At 43.5% G+C, this 19,562-nt stretch overlaps 2 protein-coding genes across 9 annotated transcripts in view; one reads left to right on the top strand and one right to left on the bottom strand.

The window, feature by feature from the left end:
• Window positions 1-15,939, top strand: part of LOC111849875 (homer scaffold protein 1) — a 60,386-nt gene extending 44,447 nt beyond the window's left edge. For 3 of the 8 annotated variants that reach the window (XM_023823158.1, XM_023823157.1, XM_023823156.2), the window contains exons 7-10: window positions 1,655-1,811; window positions 2,678-2,788; window positions 3,181-3,261; window positions 4,484-6,261. In XM_023823158.1, the coding sequence (XP_023678926.1) occupies window positions 1,655-1,811; window positions 2,678-2,788; window positions 3,181-3,261; window positions 4,484-4,672 (538 nt within the window). In that variant the 3' untranslated portion in view covers window positions 4,673-6,261. Of the gene's footprint in view, window positions 1-1,654; window positions 1,812-2,677; window positions 2,789-3,180; window positions 3,262-4,483; window positions 6,262-6,393; window positions 6,488-15,466 lie in introns of those variants that run through there. The other 5 variants (XR_002839652.2, XR_002839653.1, XR_002839651.1 and 2 more) reach the window with 5 other exon arrangements.
• Window positions 6,726-19,562, bottom strand: part of jmy (junction mediating and regulatory protein, p53 cofactor) — a 50,251-nt gene continuing 37,414 nt past the window's right edge. Inside the window, exons 4-10 of the mRNA XM_023823154.2 lie at window positions 19,386-19,555; window positions 19,017-19,182; window positions 18,164-18,351; window positions 16,608-16,694; window positions 15,386-15,472; window positions 14,182-14,749; window positions 6,726-14,024 (exon numbers count right to left, since the gene is read on the bottom strand). Coding sequence (XP_023678922.1) covers window positions 13,714-14,024; window positions 14,182-14,749; window positions 15,386-15,472; window positions 16,608-16,694; window positions 18,164-18,351; window positions 19,017-19,182; window positions 19,386-19,555 — 1,577 coding nt within the window. The 3' untranslated portion in view covers window positions 6,726-13,713. The remainder of the gene's footprint in view (window positions 14,025-14,181; window positions 14,750-15,385; window positions 15,473-16,607; window positions 16,695-18,163; window positions 18,352-19,016; window positions 19,183-19,385; window positions 19,556-19,562) is intronic.

Raw genomic sequence — 19,562 nt, 5'->3', positions numbered from 1 at the left:
GAAACAAAGGTGAACCTTTTTGGAATTACCCATATTTCTGCATGAATGAATTTATGAATGGCATAAAATGTGGTCTGATCGTCATCAAAGTCGTAATAAAAAATAAATTTAACATTCACACAGCATTTTACATATCTGCTATATCTCTTTGTCAAATAAGATATAAATCCAGATGAAACAAGACATTGGTTTTGTGTATGTATATGGGAATTTGTCTATAAATCAAGAATGTGAGTTCATGTATGTTCATTTGGAGACATGGAAAATGTTGAGATGGATAATTGAATAATAATTTTATTTATTTAATAATGTAAGATATACACTCACTGTAGGTATACCTTGCTAGTACTGGGTTGGATCCACTTTTGCCTTCAGAAACTGTTTTATTTCTACATGGCTTAGATTCAACATGGTACTTGGTACTTCTCCTTAGAGGCTCCTGTCCCTGTCGACATGATAGCATTATGCAGTTACTGCAGATTTGTCTGCTGCACAGTCATGATGCGAATCTCCCATTCCACCACATCCCATCGGTGGAGGCCATTTGAGTGCAGTGAACTCATTGTCATGTTCAAGAAACCATTCCAGCTGGAAGCAGCCATTAGCATTCTGGGTACATTGTAGTTGTAAAGGGATGGACACAGTCAGCAGCAGTACTCAGGTAGGCTGCGGTCATACAGGGATGGACACGGTCAGCAGTAGTACTCAGGTAGGCTGTGGTCATGTGGTGATGGAAGGCAGGATAGATCCATGCTTTCATGTTGTTTACACCAAATTCTGACCCTCTGCCACAGCAGAAATCAAGACTCATTTGAACAGGCAGCATTTTTTCATTCTTTCATTGTCTAATTTTGATTTGGCCGTGCCCACTGTAGCCTCAGTTTCCTCCTGACAGGAGTGGTACCCAGTGTGGTCTTCTGCTGCTGTAGCCCATCTGCTTCAGGGTTCAGCTGTCGTGCATTTGGAGATGCTCTTCTGCATACCTTGGTTGTAACGAGTGGTTATTGAGTTGCCTGTCTGTTGCCTTTCTACCAGCTTGATCCAGTCTGGCCATTCTTCTCTCTCCTCTGCCATCGACAAGGCATTTTCACCCAGAGAACCGCCACTCACTGGATGTTTTTCCTTTTTGGCCCATTCTCTGTACACCCTGGACATGGCTGTGTGTGAAAATCCCAGTAGATCAGCAGATTCTGAAATACTCATACCAGCCTGTCTGGCACCAACAACCACACCATATTCCAAGTCACCAAAATCACCTTCCTTCCTCATTCTGGTGTACAATGTGACCATTAACTGAAACGGTTGACCAGTACCTGCATGATTGTGTACAGTACATAGTGCTGCTGACATACGATTGGCTGATTATATATTTACTTCAACAAAAAGTTGAACAGGTATACCTAATAATGTGGCCAGTGAGGGGATAAAGAATATTTAATTGCTTAGACCAGCACAATTTCAGTATATAATGAAATTTGAATTCAAAATAATTTACTCATTATTTACTGTCCAGTTGCCTTGCAACCTTGACCTAGAAAAGCAGTTAGAGGATGGATGTATGGATGGATGGATGGATGGACGGATGGACTTTTTTGGATGGAACTTTCTTGAGTGCTGTAAAGCAGTGTCTCACAGGCCTGAAATGTCTCTCCAGCGCTGCCATCAACAAGCACTGGGAGGCGGAGCTTGCGGCTCTGAAGGGCAACAACGCCAAGCTGACGGCTGCGCTCCTGGAATCCACAGCCAACGTCAAGCAGTGGAAGCAGCAGCTGGCGGCCTATCAGGAGGAGGCTGAGAGGCTGCACAAGCGGGTAAGTGGGCAGCAATACTCAGCAAATACTGCGGCTGAAGCGCAGAAGAGGGAGCCGTCCGAACGGGTGACAGTGAGCAGAGATCGTCTGCGGATAAGCAGCACCTTTACTACTGGTGTTCTGGGAAATATTATTGCCAACCATTAGCATAAAGTAAAAAACAAAAAAATCACACTGTTAAGTAACACAAATAGAACGTATATTTTCTTTCATAGTGTGAAGGATTTCATTTACTGTGCATTCATTTGGCAATCAAATAAGGCATGTTTTAGAGCTGTGATTGTAAATCCATCCATACTAATTATCCAGTACAGGGCCATGCACCCCAACGCCTCTCCCCAAAATTGGAGGCCACAGGGCAGGGGAGCCCGGGTTGGGATGTCAGTCGATGACAGGGCACACACTAACTCACTGAAGGCAATGCAGTCATCTGCCCGTTCTTGGATGGTGATAGAACACTCACACAAACACGGGAAGGACATGCAGACTTCACACATGCAGGGCTGCAGGCAGGAATGACAGCCGCGGCTCCGGAGGTGTGGGGTGACGGTGCCGCCCTCCATCTCCCAGCCGCCCACGTCATGAACAGACACGGCGATTGGAGCAGGGACTCCTCTCCTTCCCACAGCACAGATGTGTGTCTCTCTTGCTTTAGAGGCAGTTAATCAGTTAATATATATATATATTTGATATTTGAACAGTTCGGGATTTCATTCTGGTAATAAAAAACCAATTATAGCTTAAAAGTATCTTCATTGTTTGCCTGCACATATTCCCACAAGAGGGCATGAAATACACTCCAGTTCTTGTTTTGGAAAAAGCAGGACATCAGCTGTTAATTTGTGTCTGTCTGTGTGTGTTCTTAGGTCACAGAGCTGGAGTGTGTTAGTGGTCAAACCAATGTGATAAAGTCTCATAAAACTGAGCTCAACCAAACAATAGAGGAGCTGGAGTCTACGCTGAAGGCTAAGGAAAAGGTGAGTCTGAATAGCCGTATGAACTCTGGCCAAACGGAAGAACCAAAGACAACCACAGAGGTAGATAGTTCAGGTCCTGAAAGTAAAACTCCAGACCAACATTTTGTTTCCACCAGCCAGTTGAGTATAAAGAGTCACAGTCACAGATTATTCAGCTGGTTTGTTGAAACAAAATGTCGGTCTGGATTTTTTCTTTCTGGACCAGAACTCTCCACCCCTGGCTAATCAATGTCTTGTGTACATTACACTCCCAAGTATGAAGACCTACTATAATAAGACAATCAAAACAATGGTCACATTGGCCAGTTTGAGCAGTGAACAAGTGACATTTTATTTAGGCTGTTGTGTTTTAGATCAGCCCACGGAATTGATCTGTTCTCACGTCCTTGCAGGAACTTGAAAAGTTGAAAGAGGAGGTGGAAAATGCGAACCAGCTACAAGCTCAAAGAGACTCCCTCACTGAGAAACTGCAGGCAAGGGTTTATTATTCTGAATTTATTGCTAATATAAGCATCTCTGAGTGCCATGCTATCCTCACGACTTGAATGCCCTCCTGGCCTGAGCGTCTTCAGTGCATGAGATTAGCTTCAAATTGCTTAGCAGTGTGAACCCATATTTCCGCTGGGGAAAAACTGCAGAGCATGCATCTGTGTTTTTCCAGCAATACAGCTTCACGGTGAAAATATTTATATATGCAGAAATAGGAAGGACTATGGGTGGATATATGTAATGTAAAAACTGCCAGGGTTTGGGGGGTTGAATCCCACCTCCCCTTGTGTGTGTGTGGAGTTTGTGTGCTAATTTGCATCTATAATATACATACGGCCATACACAATACTAGTCAAAAGTTTGGACACACCAAGCCGCCTACAAAGGAGAGTGATAGTGTCGCATCACATGACCAGGCCACCTGACCTAAACACAGTAGAAATGCTTTTGCAGGAGTTTGACCAGAGAGTGAAAGAAAAGCGGCCAATAAGTGCTCAGTATATATGTGGACCTCCTTCAGGACAGCTGGAAAAGCATCCCAGGAGGCCACCTCATGAAACTGGTGTAGAGGAGACAGTGGGGTCACCCAGTCCCTGGAGCAATTGGGACCAATGATGGGATCACTCTGCCAACCCAGGGATTTGAACCAGCAACAACCCACAGAGCTACCCCCCCCCCCAAAAATTAATATTTTTAAATCCTTTTTTTTGGTCAGTGCACAAAGAAAGTTATTTTATGGTCTTGATGTCTTTATTCTAAATTGTAGAGAACAGTACAAATAAACATTTCTTTGGGTAGATGTTTTGACTAGTACTATGTATATACAGATGCTCCTCTACTTATGAATTTTCAGACATACGAACGAAGAGTGCTGCGTACACCCAGCATCCTAGTTCTTAGTACTTGCGTATACCCTTAAAATGATGTTGAATAACGACTTACAAACATTTCAAGTTGCGAACAGCCATTTGGAATGTATCTCGTTCGTAAGTAGAGGAGCGTCTGCGTGTGTGTGTATATATATATATATATATAAACACACACACATAGTGTATGTTACACCATGTGACATGTAGCTGTTGTCCAGCTTTGGTCCAACTACTGCCATTTAACTGCTGCTACCAAATTAGCCAGACGGACAGGTAGGATCTCCTCAGACATTCCTGTCATAGCTTCTGCCGCCTGTGACACCTTTCCGCCTCCCAGGAGACAGAGACACGGAACAAGGACCTGGAGAGCCAACTCACCGAGCTGGAGAAGCGCTTGGAGAGCAGCCAGCTGGAGCAGGAGACCTTCCGGAGGAACCTCAAGAGCCTGCTGGAAATCCTGGATGGGAAGATCTTCGAGCTGACAGAGCTGCGGGACAACTTGGCCAAGCTCATCGAAGGCAGCTAAAGACCCCCAATGCCCCAGCCAGGAAAACGACACGCCAACGTTGTGCAGAAACACTCGGTAAACAAACTCAAGGTACCCACCACTGAGTCCTGCCTACCATCATCTCTTTTCCACTAATTCAGAAGGCAGTTATTTTTCAGACACTTGATGAACTTTAGCTATTTTTTTTCTTGTGTTGGGTTGTATTCCATCTTGAGAAATATCCAATATAGTCTTCTTTCTTTATCCTTCCATTTCAAAAGGGTGATATGACGTGTATCAGGTGTCACCTGAAGATGTTGAGAATTTATGTATTTGCATATTTATGTATTTATTTATATATTTATTTACCTGGGTCTCTCTTATCCTTCTATTCATTTCTGCATTACAACTGACATGATCAAGCCAAGGTAGGGCAGATGACAGAGGGGGCAATGAGGACGTAGACTGTGTCGCCGTCCGTCTCACTCCCCCTCTCGAGGTTCCCATGGGAGAGGCTGCATCCTGTGTGACAAACTGGACATGAGCTGTGAGAACGAGGGGAGGGGATTGAGGGAGGGTAGAGCAGGACGGCTGGAAGAGACTCCACAGGTGTCTGCCAGCGTTGTCTGTCCACGGGAGGACGCCGGCACTTCCACAGCTGCACCTCCAGAGCCGCTCCCTGCCTTCCCGACACACACGTCTACACCTTACCCTCAATAAATCAGCCTTCCAGGCTTCGCTCTCGAGCACCGTGGTCTAACGCACGACGGGAAAGGCCTGTAATCAAAGAGCAATACAAGGAGGAGCCTTTGAACACACTGCGATCTCACAATCAGGTATTCCAATCCTCTCCCTTCTGAAGCGAATGGGACAGAGAACCTCTCGTCGAGATGCACAAAGGCTCTTTTCGGTTGCTTGCTCCAAAGTGACTACAAAAAAGTCTTTGGTTTTATGTACTTTTTTTTAAATGAAACTTTTTACGATACTTCTAAAACCTGAATTGTACGAGACTGGATGAATCTGAGAAAAATCATTTTAGTTCATTTTTGAAGTGCGACAGTAGATCTGACTCCCTTCTATGATTATTTAAAGGAATGTTGTAATGGAACTGTTCTTCTCAAAACAATGATTTTATCAATGGACCTCAGATGTTCTTTCCCTCCTAGTTTTCTATGTATGTCTGGTTTGTGGGTATTATGACTATTTCTAGGTGCAAAAAAGATCTGGCAATATTTTTGAACTATTTAACACACTAAATAAACGTCAGACAGCAACTTGAACTGAACGTAAGTGGACTGCAGTGAAGCAAATGATGATTTAATTTGTTTTTTATTGCTTTGCCAAATACAATATAGTTTCTTGTACAGTGAATTTATAGAAGCTGCCTTTAGCACAAAGATGCATTATGGGTAGCTTGTTGATGGTACTGTTTGTGGGGTATATTATTGCCAAAAATCTGTGATATATGAAGAAGAAAATGTATACTCTAAGAACATTATTTAAGGGCTTGTAGTTGGACTGGTTTACTTTGAAGAATACTGCTAAAACTAGCGTTATACTACCAGATGTAAGCATTAATATAAAACTTTGAAAGGGAGTAATGACTGAATAATAAATTTTAAATGTTGCTATTGAGCGCACGACCCTGTTCGGTTGGAAGATGAATGGGTGACTTTTGCCACGTGCTTAACACAGATATGTTTTACTCCGTGTCGTAGTTGCCGCGTTTGACTCATCGTGAATTCTGCTGTACATTGCAGGCGGGGTGATCTTTCAATGTTTTCAGGGACACTTCACTGCCCTTCAGGAAGCAAGAGAAAAAACAACTGCAGCAACTTCTTTATTCCCACCAAGGTAAAGAATGCAGATCGCAGAGGTTTGTTTCTACAGTTTGGCCATGGGAGCCCTGAGTACCAATTCCGAGTTGGCTGGATTTTGAAACAGAGCAATACTAAGTTACACTAAATATGTGACACATTTGCCGTCTGACATTTTGGAGGGTGTCCAAGCTCATATAAGTACATTCAACTTAGGCAAACCACCTAAACAGTGAAGTACATTAAGTAAAGAATGAAGAAAATAGTTCACTTAATTGTTTGGTTTACAAGGTTTTATTCACCTTGGCGGGAAAAAAAAAATTAAAATACAAAGCAGGAATAGAATTGTAGGAATAGGCAGAGTAAAGGCAAACAAAACCATTGAAGCATTTTTTTTCCATTTGAATAATGTAGCTAGCATTTACTTTATTCAATAAATAATCCTGTCATTCTATTCTCACATAAATTCAATGTGATTGCAAGATTTAATAGTACTTCTTTACAGTATAATATACATTTTTTTTAAGTATGTTTATTATTCAGTTTTTATTAATATAATATTGCACATATCTAGTGACTGGCTAATCTAATTACCATGAACTGAATCATTGGAATCCCAGGTGAGCCATGTATATCTACAATAAAATTTGCTGGCTAAATGGAAAGGGAAAAAAACAAAAAACACAACTCTTTAGTGTTGGTTGAAACAGAGATTAAACAACAAAAACTATAATATGGAAGAAAAAAAAAGTTACACAACGAACGGTGCTTAGAAACAGGTAGAAAATACAGGAAAACAAAAATTAAATAATTACAGTACACTATGTGGATGGGTGGACTAGGTCCATGGTGAGGTTCCTCTATGCATCTACAGTAAGTCAGTACTGAGGCAAAATCATCAATTTGGTTTGCTGTACCAGTAAGGAAACACTGTGACAGGTGACACATTTGTAATTAAAAAAAACAAAAAAAACTTCAATATAAGGTGGATTAGCTACCAGTAAGCAAAGCCAGCAGTTTGCATGCATGTGATGTACAGTTCAAACAAGCAAATGACTGGATGAAGAGTTTATCCAATGTTAATAACAGCAGTAAAACTTCATTCGACCTATGGGCATTCACTTCATGACACTCCATACGGTTTTTTTCCAGTGCAAGTTTCAGACTTCATGTTAACTGGTGCTACTTCGGTCATGCTAATGTTCACACTCAAAGAAAAAATAAACTGGGGGTGATCGATATCTGCCAAATGAAGGACATTTGCTTTCCTAATGGGACACCGGTGGGCTGGAGATCTACACTGTGACCCAGGGAACTGCTGCTGCAGAAGATCCTCCAAATACCCATACAGTATGTTGTGTTTCCAAAAGCGCTCAAAATCACAGCATGCAAAAGCAGTTGTCAAATTGTGGCCCGAGGACCATTCCAGACATTTACACTGGTTCACGGTAAGTTACGCACTGCGCAAACCAGGCAAACCTAAGACACATTTAACCTGTTTGTTCTTGCACATTCCAAAATGTGCAAAGAATCTATCAGGACAAATGTAATTATCTACTTGTATTATAAAAGGGGACATTAGAAAAGCAGTTAGAAGCAGTTTTTTTTCTTAAAATCTTTTTTAAAGGCCAAATTCACAGACTAAGTTGTGACAGCAAATATCACAGATCAGCTAATATATTCAAAAGAAAGGAAAAATAAAATCAATAGTAATTTTACAGACTGTTTCACTGGCTTTTAGTGCTGCCCAAAATAATACTGAAGATCTTAATATAAATACAGTATTAGATTATTTCACACTGATGCCTGTGAAATTACTGTCGCTGCAAACTCCTTATGCAGAAAAAAAATTAAGATGAATAAGATTTGTCTTCTCTGAGGACTGAAACATGTGAGTGGTCCATACAGTCACACAATGAACAAAGTACATACTATCAGAATAAAATAAAATAAAATAAAATAAAATAAACAATGACAAAATATACAAAAAACAGGAGTAGCCAGAAACTTGGTTATCAGTTTAAACTTTTAAATTGAACCAATCATGCTACAGCAGAACTCCATATGCTACAGAGTGGTATGGTAACTGTGTGCAGCACTGCAGGACAGCAATGCCGCCTCACACCTCCAGTGCTGAGGGTCTGAAAGCTGCCCCTACCTGTCTGCGGAGCGCACATCATGTGGGCTTCGTCCTGCATTCCCCAGACATGCAGTTAGGGGAAACAGCCACGCTGCCACAGCATGCATGCATGTGCTCTGCAAAGAACTCGTATCTGGTCCCATATGCAACCCACCTTGTGTCCGTTGCTCCAACAGCCTCCAGGACCCCTGCTACTCTGCCCAAACACTTAATACAATACGACCAGATTACCAGATGGCAGAATAGGACAAATTTATGGAATGCCAGGGGGGTCCTCAAGCACCACAGGTCCTTTAGGTTATAAAATTAATAAGATGAAAGTGGGAAATCAGAATTGCATTGAACTTGTATGTCTACAGGTCTGCAGTCCCCTTTCTGCCCAATCCTGCCCCCTCCCTTCCCCTACAGCCAACATACACACATCACACGCTACTGGAAAAACTTTGCCCTCCACCAATAAAGGCCAACGCGAACACCCAGGCAAGTGTCCTTCATCCTGAATTATTCTGATTACAATGACTGTTCCCAGCACAAAGCAGAGGGGCTAATTAAACTCCCAATAATGCCCATCTTGTCAAACAAAGAATAAAATCATATTTCCCAAGCATAACGCAACCCTTCATTTATGGCACCAACTAGTGGTCAGCCAGTGAACTGCAGAAATACGGAGTACATTTAGGAACAAGAGCTCCTCTATTTCCAAAACATCTTCAAAAATGCTGAAAATGTCAAAATCAGACATGTGACAAAATGGCACAGGTCCGGCAAAGATATGGTGATTAAATGGGCTGTGCTTAATCACACTGCCCAAACCAACATGACCATATTAACATACAAATAATGTGAACCGAATGTAATGATGCTGACCAAGTACTTAGTCATGCAAAAAGCAGCCCAATAAAAAGCTATGGAAAAACAAAATACAAAAAAAAAAGAAAATCTAATGTCAACAATCATCCAAACAAATATAATTATTATATAAATGAAAGAATTAGAAGTGAACGCCACACGTACATTTTTGGGGGAAAAAAAACTAAATAAAAGCATAAGCATCGCTTAGCCAAGATATAACTTTTGCCTGGGAAATATAATTAAAAATTCAAAGTGTCACTGCACAAAAGCATAGAAAAGCAATCTGCTCAATAGGAAATAAGAAATGCATAATATAGTATATAATAGTAATGCAGCAAAATGTAAATATAATTCTAATTATAAGCAGAAATGGGCAGGTAAAATAGATATGTTTATTTACACAAGTTTTATTATTATATTTAAAAACCTCAGTCTATTGGTATTTCATTGGAAAGCAATTAATTCCAAGAGGGAATGCAGATACGGGAGTTACCAGTAATAAATAATAATAATAATAATAATACATTATATTTGTTGTCTTCTTATAGCTCATTGCAGTGTCTCTGGTGAGATTATTTTCTGAGGTTAACTGGGAACAATCTTTCCTTTGACTCCCTCTTCAAAAAGTAGCAAAAAACAAAATAACAGACTGAGGTTAACATACGACCAATTTCTGAATGCAATCTATGACACTCTGTTGGGACACACCTGATATATTAACTGCAATCAATCTCAGTAATTCTCTCAAAGCAAATGCTGTATTGCAACAGTCAGTCATCAAGGGAATTCTCCTTTAAAATACAGGTAACCATCACCCATTCTTAAAAAAACAGACCAGGGACACACACTGCCATTTTCTCTGGATCACATGACATAAATAGTTTTTTTTGTGCATCATCACAGCTGGAGTCCTTACAGGGAACCGCAGTTGCAGTTATCAAGGGCAGAGAGGAACTGCATTTCTGCCACAGCGCCTAATTATTAACTACAGCTCCAGGTTTGCTGTTGTTATCTGACAAAGTTCTGCTGGGAAAGGTGCTTTAAAACTAGTGGAATCTGTGTCCATGTGGAACTATAATGATTGATCACTTTAGATACACTAACCCAAGTTCACTCTACAATTCCTACTTGCTTCACTCAACCACAATCTTTTTAAGATCCATGCCAAACAGTAAACTGAGCACAAAAGACTGACAACATATTATTTACTCTTCAGTCTGCAACAGAACGCTGGTAAGCCCTATAGATCTGTGTCTTTTCAGACCTGTATGTATTAAATAATAACTAAGCAGCCACAGCAACATCAGCAAGCCTGAGAATCAGACTGGACAAACAAACAAAAAATCCATCCAAATTCTGTCAGTAGGTGGCACTGTAGCTGTGCAGAAGAGTAAGACCGTGGCGGGATATGTCTGCAGTCTGGAAGTCTGGATGAAGTAAACTGAACGAAAACTCAAAAATAGATTTAAACTTAATTCTACCAAAAAGGAGGAACCATGTCACACAAAACATTCAACCACCATGCACGCAATGTGGAATCAGCACAGTGCAGGAATGCCTAAAGAGCTTGGTCATGAACACTCATTCTCCTGTCAGATGGCTCACCGTTGCCACTCAAGCAGCCAGAGGGCAGGGCTTCAGCCTAGAGGCCAATCAGTGCGTACTACACACAAAAAGCAGCCAGAGGGCAGGGCTTCAGCCTAAAGGCCAATCAGTGCGTACTACACACCGAAAGAAGCCAGAGGGCAGGGCTTCAGCCTAAAGGCCAATCAGTGCGTACTACACACCGAAAGAAGCCAGAGGGCAGGGCTTCAGCCTAGAGGCCAATCAGTGCGTACTACACACAGAAAGCAGCCAGAGGGCAGGGCTTCAGCCTAAAGGCCAATCAGTGTGTACTACACACAGAAAGCAGCCAGAGGGCAGGGCTTCAGCCTAAAGGCCAATCAGTGTGTACTACACACAGAAAGCAGCCAGAGGGCAGGGCTTCAGCCTAGAGGCCAATCAGAGTGTACTACACACAGAAAGCAGCCAGAGGGCAGGGCTTCAGCCTAGAGGCCAATCAGTGCATACTACACACAGAAAGTAGCCAGTGGGCAGGGCTTCAGCCTAAAGGCCAATCAGTGTGTACTACACACCGAAAGAAGCCAGAGGGCAGGGCTTCAGCCTAGAGGCCAATCAGTGCGTACTACACACAGAAAGCAGCCAGAGGGCAGGGCTTCAGCCTAGAGGCCAATCAGTGCATACTACACACAGAAAGTAGCCAGTGGGCAGGGCTTCAGCCTAAAGGCCAATCAGTGCGTACTACACAGAGAAAGCAGCCAGTGGCCTCTCCGGCAAATCCACGTGCTCTACAGTATTAGGATTGGCTGGATGTGGCACTATTGCATAACAATCAGTATTACAAACAGTATTAGTGTCCTAGGCTGGAAATCCCAGTACGATAAAAAGTGCGAGAATATAATGAATCTCCACAAAAAAAACTGACTGTTCAAATGCAATAGTACTCAGATCTGTCCTTTCATTCCAGCTATCACAAACATCAAAGGAAAGCAGCAGCCAGCTGTCTCCACTGCACAGACAGGCTGGTCTTTGCAGAAACTGCCAGGTTCTGGTATCCAGTAGGAGTGAATCACTGGTCCTCGTCAGCAACAGTGGAGAACCCTCCCCTCCCCCTGGAAAGGGTGGACAGGGGGTGACTATACTCAGAGCTAGCTGAAAACCAGAGGCCCCCCCCAGGCCTTTGTACAGACATTGGTGAAGGATTTAAAAGTGCATTCAAAGACAGTCTGACAGTTTTAGTATTCTGTGGCAGAACTGTAACACAGCAAGGTGTTAGAGACGACCGACACGGTATTTAATAAATAAACAACACAGGTAAATGAAGAGCAAATCCACTGACGACAGGTGAAAAGCCTGCATTTTGTGCTGACATGATATTCTGCAATGATAAGCCTTGATGACAGCGGTGTAATACCGGACAAAAGTAGAAGCACAAAAATGCTAATACCTCTGAAGTACTCAACAACTGATTGTTTTCATTTGGAATAATTTGTAACGTTTTGTTTCACACAAAAATGACAGCATGATAGTTTGGATTAGTCTATGTTTTAAACATTAAAAAAATATTAATACTGAGAAAAAATTTGAGTATTAGTCCCACGGACAGCATTTAAATGAGTAAATTAGCTGACAGGTAAACATAAATCAAGTATATATTTCCTAAGAAGGAGAAAATAGTCTAATGGCCAAACATACATGGTAGGGGGCGGGGGGGGGGGGAGGGGGGTGATGGTGTCAGAAAATTAATCAACTGCAAAAGAGATAAATGAACCAGCATGCGCAATGGATGGACAAACTTAAATATGTGGCAATATGTGGCAGATACAAAGACCAGCAAATGGCGAGTATAAATGGAAAGGATACAACAAAGCAGGTCATCAAAGGTATTGTGTGGGGGAGAGGGGGGTGTCCCCGCTTTGGGATGCAGGGCATTGACTGACCAAACACCTTACAGTTCAATACAAGGACTATGTGTTGATTGCGGCAGTAACAGGGTTTGCATCTTCAAGGACTCCCCAGAGTAAGCTCTCAAAACCTCAGCTCCTTAAAACGCTAATCCAACTCCAATGTTCATATTGCAACAAAACTGATCCCCCACGGCCCGACTCAGAAGCCGGGGAGGGGGGGGGGGGACACAAGCCGAGGTGAATATAAAGATGACACATCCCGCATAATGAAAGATCTTATAAAGCTATAAATCACAAAAAGAAATCAGTAAATATGGACATAAAAACAAAGATAAAACTTACAGAAGAGGAATATATCAAACATGTCACCAAGGGTAGTGTAAAAACGCCAGCCTCAGCTGGATGTGACCGGCAGAAAGTCCGCTGTCACCTTCTGCTCTTCTGACACCTGATCTCACATACAGGGTATGAACAAAACATGGAGTAATGCAGCGGTGAGCGTGTCAGTCGAGGCGGCACAGGCTGCCAGTCCTGCTTACCGCCGGCTCTTCCATGGCATGCCGCTCTGCTGGGGGGTTTGGCCTCGGCTGTCAACCAGGCTCAGTGTGGGGGGGAAGGGGTTCGAAAGATGAAAAAGGCATTCAAAATACGTAAAAAAAAAGCAAACATGTACAAACTTCACTTCTAATTAAAACTACCAGACATGAGGTGCGAGGGCTGAGATCCACGTGGGCTTTTGGGCAGGTACTGGAAGGTGTATGTTAATGATGTGGAGAGTACAGCAGCCTGGGGGCCAGGATGGGCCTAACTCTCCCAGTCGGTGCAGGGCAGCCCCTCGTCCTCGGAATCCGAGTCGGGTGACGCCTCCTTGATGCGGCGCAGTGCCTCGTGGATGCTGCGCGTCAGAGGGTCGGCGGCGTCGTGCAGCTCGCCCAGGCTGTCACGCAGCTCCTGCTGCTGCACCTTCTTCAGCTTGACGCCCTTGCGGATTTGCGCCAGGATGTTGTCGCCGTCTTCCTGGCTTGGGTCGGGCCGCAGAACGCGCAGCTCGGCCTTGCGCAGGCGGAAGCTGCCACGCTTCAGGGAGGCCAGCACCTCGTCCATTGGGGAGCTCGCTGTGGGACGGGGTGGGGGGTGGGAGGGGCATGTCAGGTGGATTGAGATAGGGGAGCGACCACTACCCAGCTCTGAGCCAAACCGAGGATAACCAACAGAGCACCGGGGTGGCACATGAAGGTCTATGTGAGTAAATATGGCCACCAGAACACCTACCTCTCCTCCGCTGGGAGGCCTCCAGCGCCGAGGTCTTTTTCAGCTTCTTCCTTGCATTCACCAGCTGGCTGCTGTCGAAGAAGCGGCCGCAAATGGGCCCGATGGCCTCCTTGTTGGCCTCCCTGCCCTCATCCTTGGGCTTCCGCACGGGGCTGCCCGGCCCCTCCAGCCCCTCACCAGCACCCTCCTTGGTGGCTGGAGGGGGCAGCGGCGGAGGAGGCGGCGGCGGGGGGGGAGGTGGGGGTAAGGGCCCAGAGGAAGCAGGGGAAGTAAGACCCGCGACGTCGCCTACCAATGGCAGGATGGTGGGCAGGGAGGAAGTGACTGGCTGTGCATGAGGAGCGGCAGCGCCCCCTATAGGTAACGAAATGCTTTCTCGTTGGGGAACTGGAATGGTGGGGCATTCTACAAGCTCGGGAACTGGGGTCATCTCCTCCGACTGAACGTCTGTGATCAGTGGTTGGGGCTGGTCCAGGTCCACGTTTCTGGTGGGGGTCCCAGCGCTTTTCCTTCGAGAATACGCCAACCGGAGTCTGGTGGACTTCAGTACGACCTGTCCGGGGTACCGCTACAGAGGAGTCAAATACAGAAATAGACACTGATCTGAATTAAAAAATGAAAATTAATGTCAGTTTGCCTACAACAATGGTAGTAATCACATTTACACACTGCCGGGCCATTTTAATATTTCGTTGGAGCACCTTTTGCTTTGATTTAGGGCTGTCACTCTTTACCCAATATTCGAACATGAACTGAAAAATTCATATTCGAACTATAACTAACCCATTCAAATTTCAAAGCATCAGCGTAGTCTATAAGCGCTTTAGACCGTTTGTTGTAATTTTGTTGTTTGCCATGTATGGAGACCCTTAAACAGTCAGGGTGGGAAAATATTTTTCAAAATAGTTTTTTGGAATTGCCATTAGGAAAGAAAAACCTGGCCATTCAGTAGATTCAGGTTCTCAGCTGACTTCACTTTATTGCTGCATAACATTGCTGAGCTGTAATAATGATCCAATCACTGGCTCTTAAGTACTTGCTGACTTTAAATTCAAACTGTGACTTTTTATTGGCCAGGCAATGTATTAGTATAACAAACAGCGAGGTCATGCTATCGTTTTATGGATGCTTCACCCAGAGCATAGAATACAGCAGATGTTTCCACCACACAGCTGTTGAGAGTGAACCTGCAGCCTGGCCTGACCTGTTTGAAGCTTCGGAGTCGGTCCAGCGTCGTCTGCCTCTCCTGACTGACCCGGGTGCTCCTCTTTTCTTCCTCCTTCAGCTCTCTCTGCATGGAAGATGGAGAGAGGCTCAAATGATGAAGAACACCATGTTTTTGTCTACAGGTCAGGTGACCCTGCATTTCTTTCTCATGAGGGATAGGCAGCTGATTCAATAGCAACAGTGACAGAAAAGTTCAGAAGTTCTGATTAACACGCCAACAAAAGACTTTAGCGACTGTTACAAAATGTCTCACATTTAATGTTACCAGCATATATAATACCACTAACTCACACTGCCAACTGCAATTTACAAAATGGTGACCAGCCAAAATAGTACATTAGCTAACAGTTTTTTTTAAATTTTTGCTTAAACTCTTGGGCTCCTCCCATGGTTCCCCACAGAGAATTTTTGTAATATGTCACAACTGTGCCAAAACAGGCAAAATGACTTATGGAAAGGAAAATGTACACAGTGAACTTACGAGAAAAGAAATTTCAAGGGGACTTAACAGCAAGGAAATAAAGGCAAAAACATGCCCTTTTCCATTTGTGTCATGCTACAGACAACCAAGTTTAATAAATAAGTTTGTATTACGGCAAACCTCCAATTTATGGTAATACAGTTAACGTTTTCCCCCACTATAACTGGTCTTGACTAATGATACCAAAATTTTATAAACGCATTTTCTTGATATAACATTTTTCATCCAAGGATTATTGGGGGGAAAAAAAAGATTTTTCAACATTACAGTTTTAGCATGTTATATTATGTATAGAAACATTTTAGGCACCAATTAATTTGACAGAGCAGTTTCCAGCCAAGGAACATGAATCTGTTAATGAATCACATGTATGTAAAATTCGTTTGAGGTTTTTTGGGTTGAGATGGCAACATTATTTTTTCCTTTGAAAATAATGGAAATAAAATAAGTCAAGGTAAGGCGTTGCTGTAATTTGTTTCCAAAATATCCACAGGAGGGACAGGCCCTCACATTTCCGGTGTTAAGAACTCAAATCCTCTCACTGCTTTTTGTGCCCATTGCATGTCCTCCCTGTGTCATGAGCTTTTCCTCTGGTTACTCTGGTTTCATTCCGCAGTATAAGACATGCAGTTAGGCTAATAGGCGTGCGTGTGTATGCTCACCCACTTTGTACTGGATATGATGCAAGATGGATGTATAATTTAACACAGGGACACACCTGTTGCAGGGCTTGCTGGGATTTGTGGTCTTCTTGACCGCCATGGTGGTGCTGTATCTTCTCATTGTGATTAATAACACAGATATCCTGATAAAGAAAAGGCACATTAGCATAAAAAAGACACTGAGGATCAGTGGCATTGGAAGGAGTTTGACATTGAGGGGGGCGAATTTGCCCTGGCATTTAAAATAAAATTAACACTGTTTATGATGGTGTTCCCCATCTAACAATAGCACTTCACCTTGACCCCCATCTACCTTTCCTCTGAAAATACTAGAAGAAAAAATACTTTACTTTTTACACTATACAGTCTATGGTGAACTGAGGGTGAATTATTATTATTGTTGTGGTTTCAACAGAAGATAATAACATGCAAACAGGTCAAAAAGTAATGCTGCTGCTTCATGTAAATATCAATAAAAGCTGATATAAGTCAGCATATTTATCATTACATTGACAACATACAAATTAATGCGGGCATTAAGTCAAAGACTTTCAGTCTGTTTCTCTCAAGTTAATTGAAATGATACCACAAACGAGCTTGATGGGTCCCCCAAACGAGCTTGATGGGCCGAATGGCCTTCTCTCATTTGTAAATTTCTTATGTAGGAATATCAAATGCTACACTTATACATCTGGCAAACATCAGGTCATAGTTTTTGGTATTTTCAATAAAAAGAAATGTCTATCCAGAAGAAAGAATTAATGAAAAACATTTGGGTGGATATTAAAAGCCATTCTATAATGAATATTAGAACCATACTCTGGCTTTGTCATTGAAGTTCTAAATTAATAAAAATCACATCAATGAATGATGCAGAAAAACTCTTGTTCTTGCTCTAGGACAGATTAGACATCGCTGTGAGATCATCCTGTCGAATGGTGAATCGACAGTCATTTCCACAGACTGCAGCCTCTTGCATCTGCCCTTAATAAACATTTCACATTATACTAAATCACCTTCCCTACATAGAGCTAGATCATCATTTTCATTTTTCCATAATGCCAAAATTATTCCTATTTTTATTAATTTGGCTGCCAAATTTATAGTTAAAGTACGCACGCACACACACATATACATGCTTATAATCATATCTTTGTATGGGAAAAATACCCTAATCCCAGCAATGACAACCTTAACTCCAACCCAGCCCTAACCTTAACTATAAGTAACCAAACAAAATACAAGACACCGATTTTTCCGGCAATAAGCTAAAACATTCTGGGACCCAAACCCGCCCCCCGCCCCCCACCCCCTCGGCCCAGGGGACCTTCCAATGCACCAAGGTCCAGTTCCGAAGCTGTTGTGCTAACTGTAGGTGCTTGTGACAGTCTAATATACCATCTAATATATCCCAGACCTTGACACACGCCATATTATGAGAGTGAACATTATTCACATCACCTGCAGGTGGCCGTAATGTTTTGGCTCGTCGGTGTATACAGTATATATGTGTGTGCATATATAACATAAACATTTCAGGTAGCCGTACTGCACAGCGTCGCCCTACGCCTCTGCACCGGGGCTCGACGAGCATGGCTGCCCACCGGCGTACCTTTTTGTTTCTGAGGTAGGCCTTCTTGGCAGTGATGCGTCCCCTCTTGGCCTCCAGCTGCCGGGCCCTCTGCTGCAGCTTGAGCAGCTCGTCCCGGCGAGGCTGCACGCCGGCTGAAGCGTCCTCGATGCCCAGCATGGCCTCCATGCTCTCGTAGGTGTCGTAATACACCACCTCGTCCTGTCTCTCTGTCGCACAACATAGCCGGAAAAAAGTGACCAATCCACAGCTAAATTAAAGCGGGCGCACAAGTGAACAATCGTTATTTGTTCATTTAACCCTATGCCAAAAAAACCCAAACAAGTAATAATAAACATTATTAATCCATTAATTACAACCTCAGTCCTGCAACCTAACGGAAACTGATAGCAGATTGTACAAGTGTTGACACCCTTTTTTTAAATTATTGTGACTATTTGTAATCACCACTGTACGGCTTATCTGATATATGCGTGTTCTCTGTTTATTACCATACATTTATTTTCTAAATTGTCATACACATGCAAATGCCATGCTAAGAGTAATCTCAGTGATGCAGCTGAAATGCGCATTGGCAGGGGGAATCCGGAATAGACAGAAGAAACTGAAAACTCGTGCAGACATAAACACAAGGCCAGAACGCAATGTGCAGGCCTGCAGACAGAAACTACAATGTTACCGGTATTATAATAAATCTTACAAGGGCTCATAAACGTCTGTCTTTGACCTGGGTAAAGTACATATTTCCAACTGTCCAGGGTATACGAGGGTAAATGTTACACAGCAGCTGTACTTTTCCCTAAGAATAATGGCTGACATAAAAGCCTTCTGCTCCCCCCGGCTGGGGGTGTCCCGGCCATGGAGCGGAGCTCACCGATCATTCGCCTCCTGATGCTCTCCAGCTGAGCTGTCAGCAGCAGCTCCTCGTACTTGAGGACCTCGAACTGGATCTCATAGAGCTGCAGCTGCAGCCTGTAATACTCTGCCTCCAGCTGGTCCAGCCGTGTCATGGCTTCCTCGCCGCCACGCAGACTCTGCATCTGTGAGAGCGGGCACAGCTGACAGCCTTTGCCAGGGAGCGCCTGTGCTTAACCCGACCACTCGATACCACTCCTGTAACTGCACCACTGCGGTCAAATAAATCTGTTATAATAAAGCCTCCTCTTCAGGAACAACCAAACATTTGCACACAGGTGCCCACAGCTTGGCGTTCTGGCTGGAGAGCAGAGAGGGTAGCAGGTACCTCGTCCCGTAGCGCGTGCTTCTTCTGCTCCAGGCAGATCTCTTTGGCTCTCATCAGCTGCAGCGTCTCCTTAGACGTGGCGTACTGCAGCCTCTCCAGGCGCTCCACCGCTGCGGCCCACGCCGCTTTGCCAAACTTCTTCTGGTCTGCTCGCATGCGCTCGTACACGGCTGCAGA

This window comes from Paramormyrops kingsleyae, chromosome 7 (assembly GCF_048594095.1).
Source record: "Paramormyrops kingsleyae isolate MSU_618 chromosome 7, PKINGS_0.4, whole genome shotgun sequence".
Lineage (NCBI taxonomy): Eukaryota > Metazoa > Chordata > Actinopteri > Osteoglossiformes > Mormyridae > Paramormyrops > Paramormyrops kingsleyae.
Note: the sequence above shows the minus strand (reverse complement) of the source record. Positions and strands in the feature narration are given on the sequence as shown.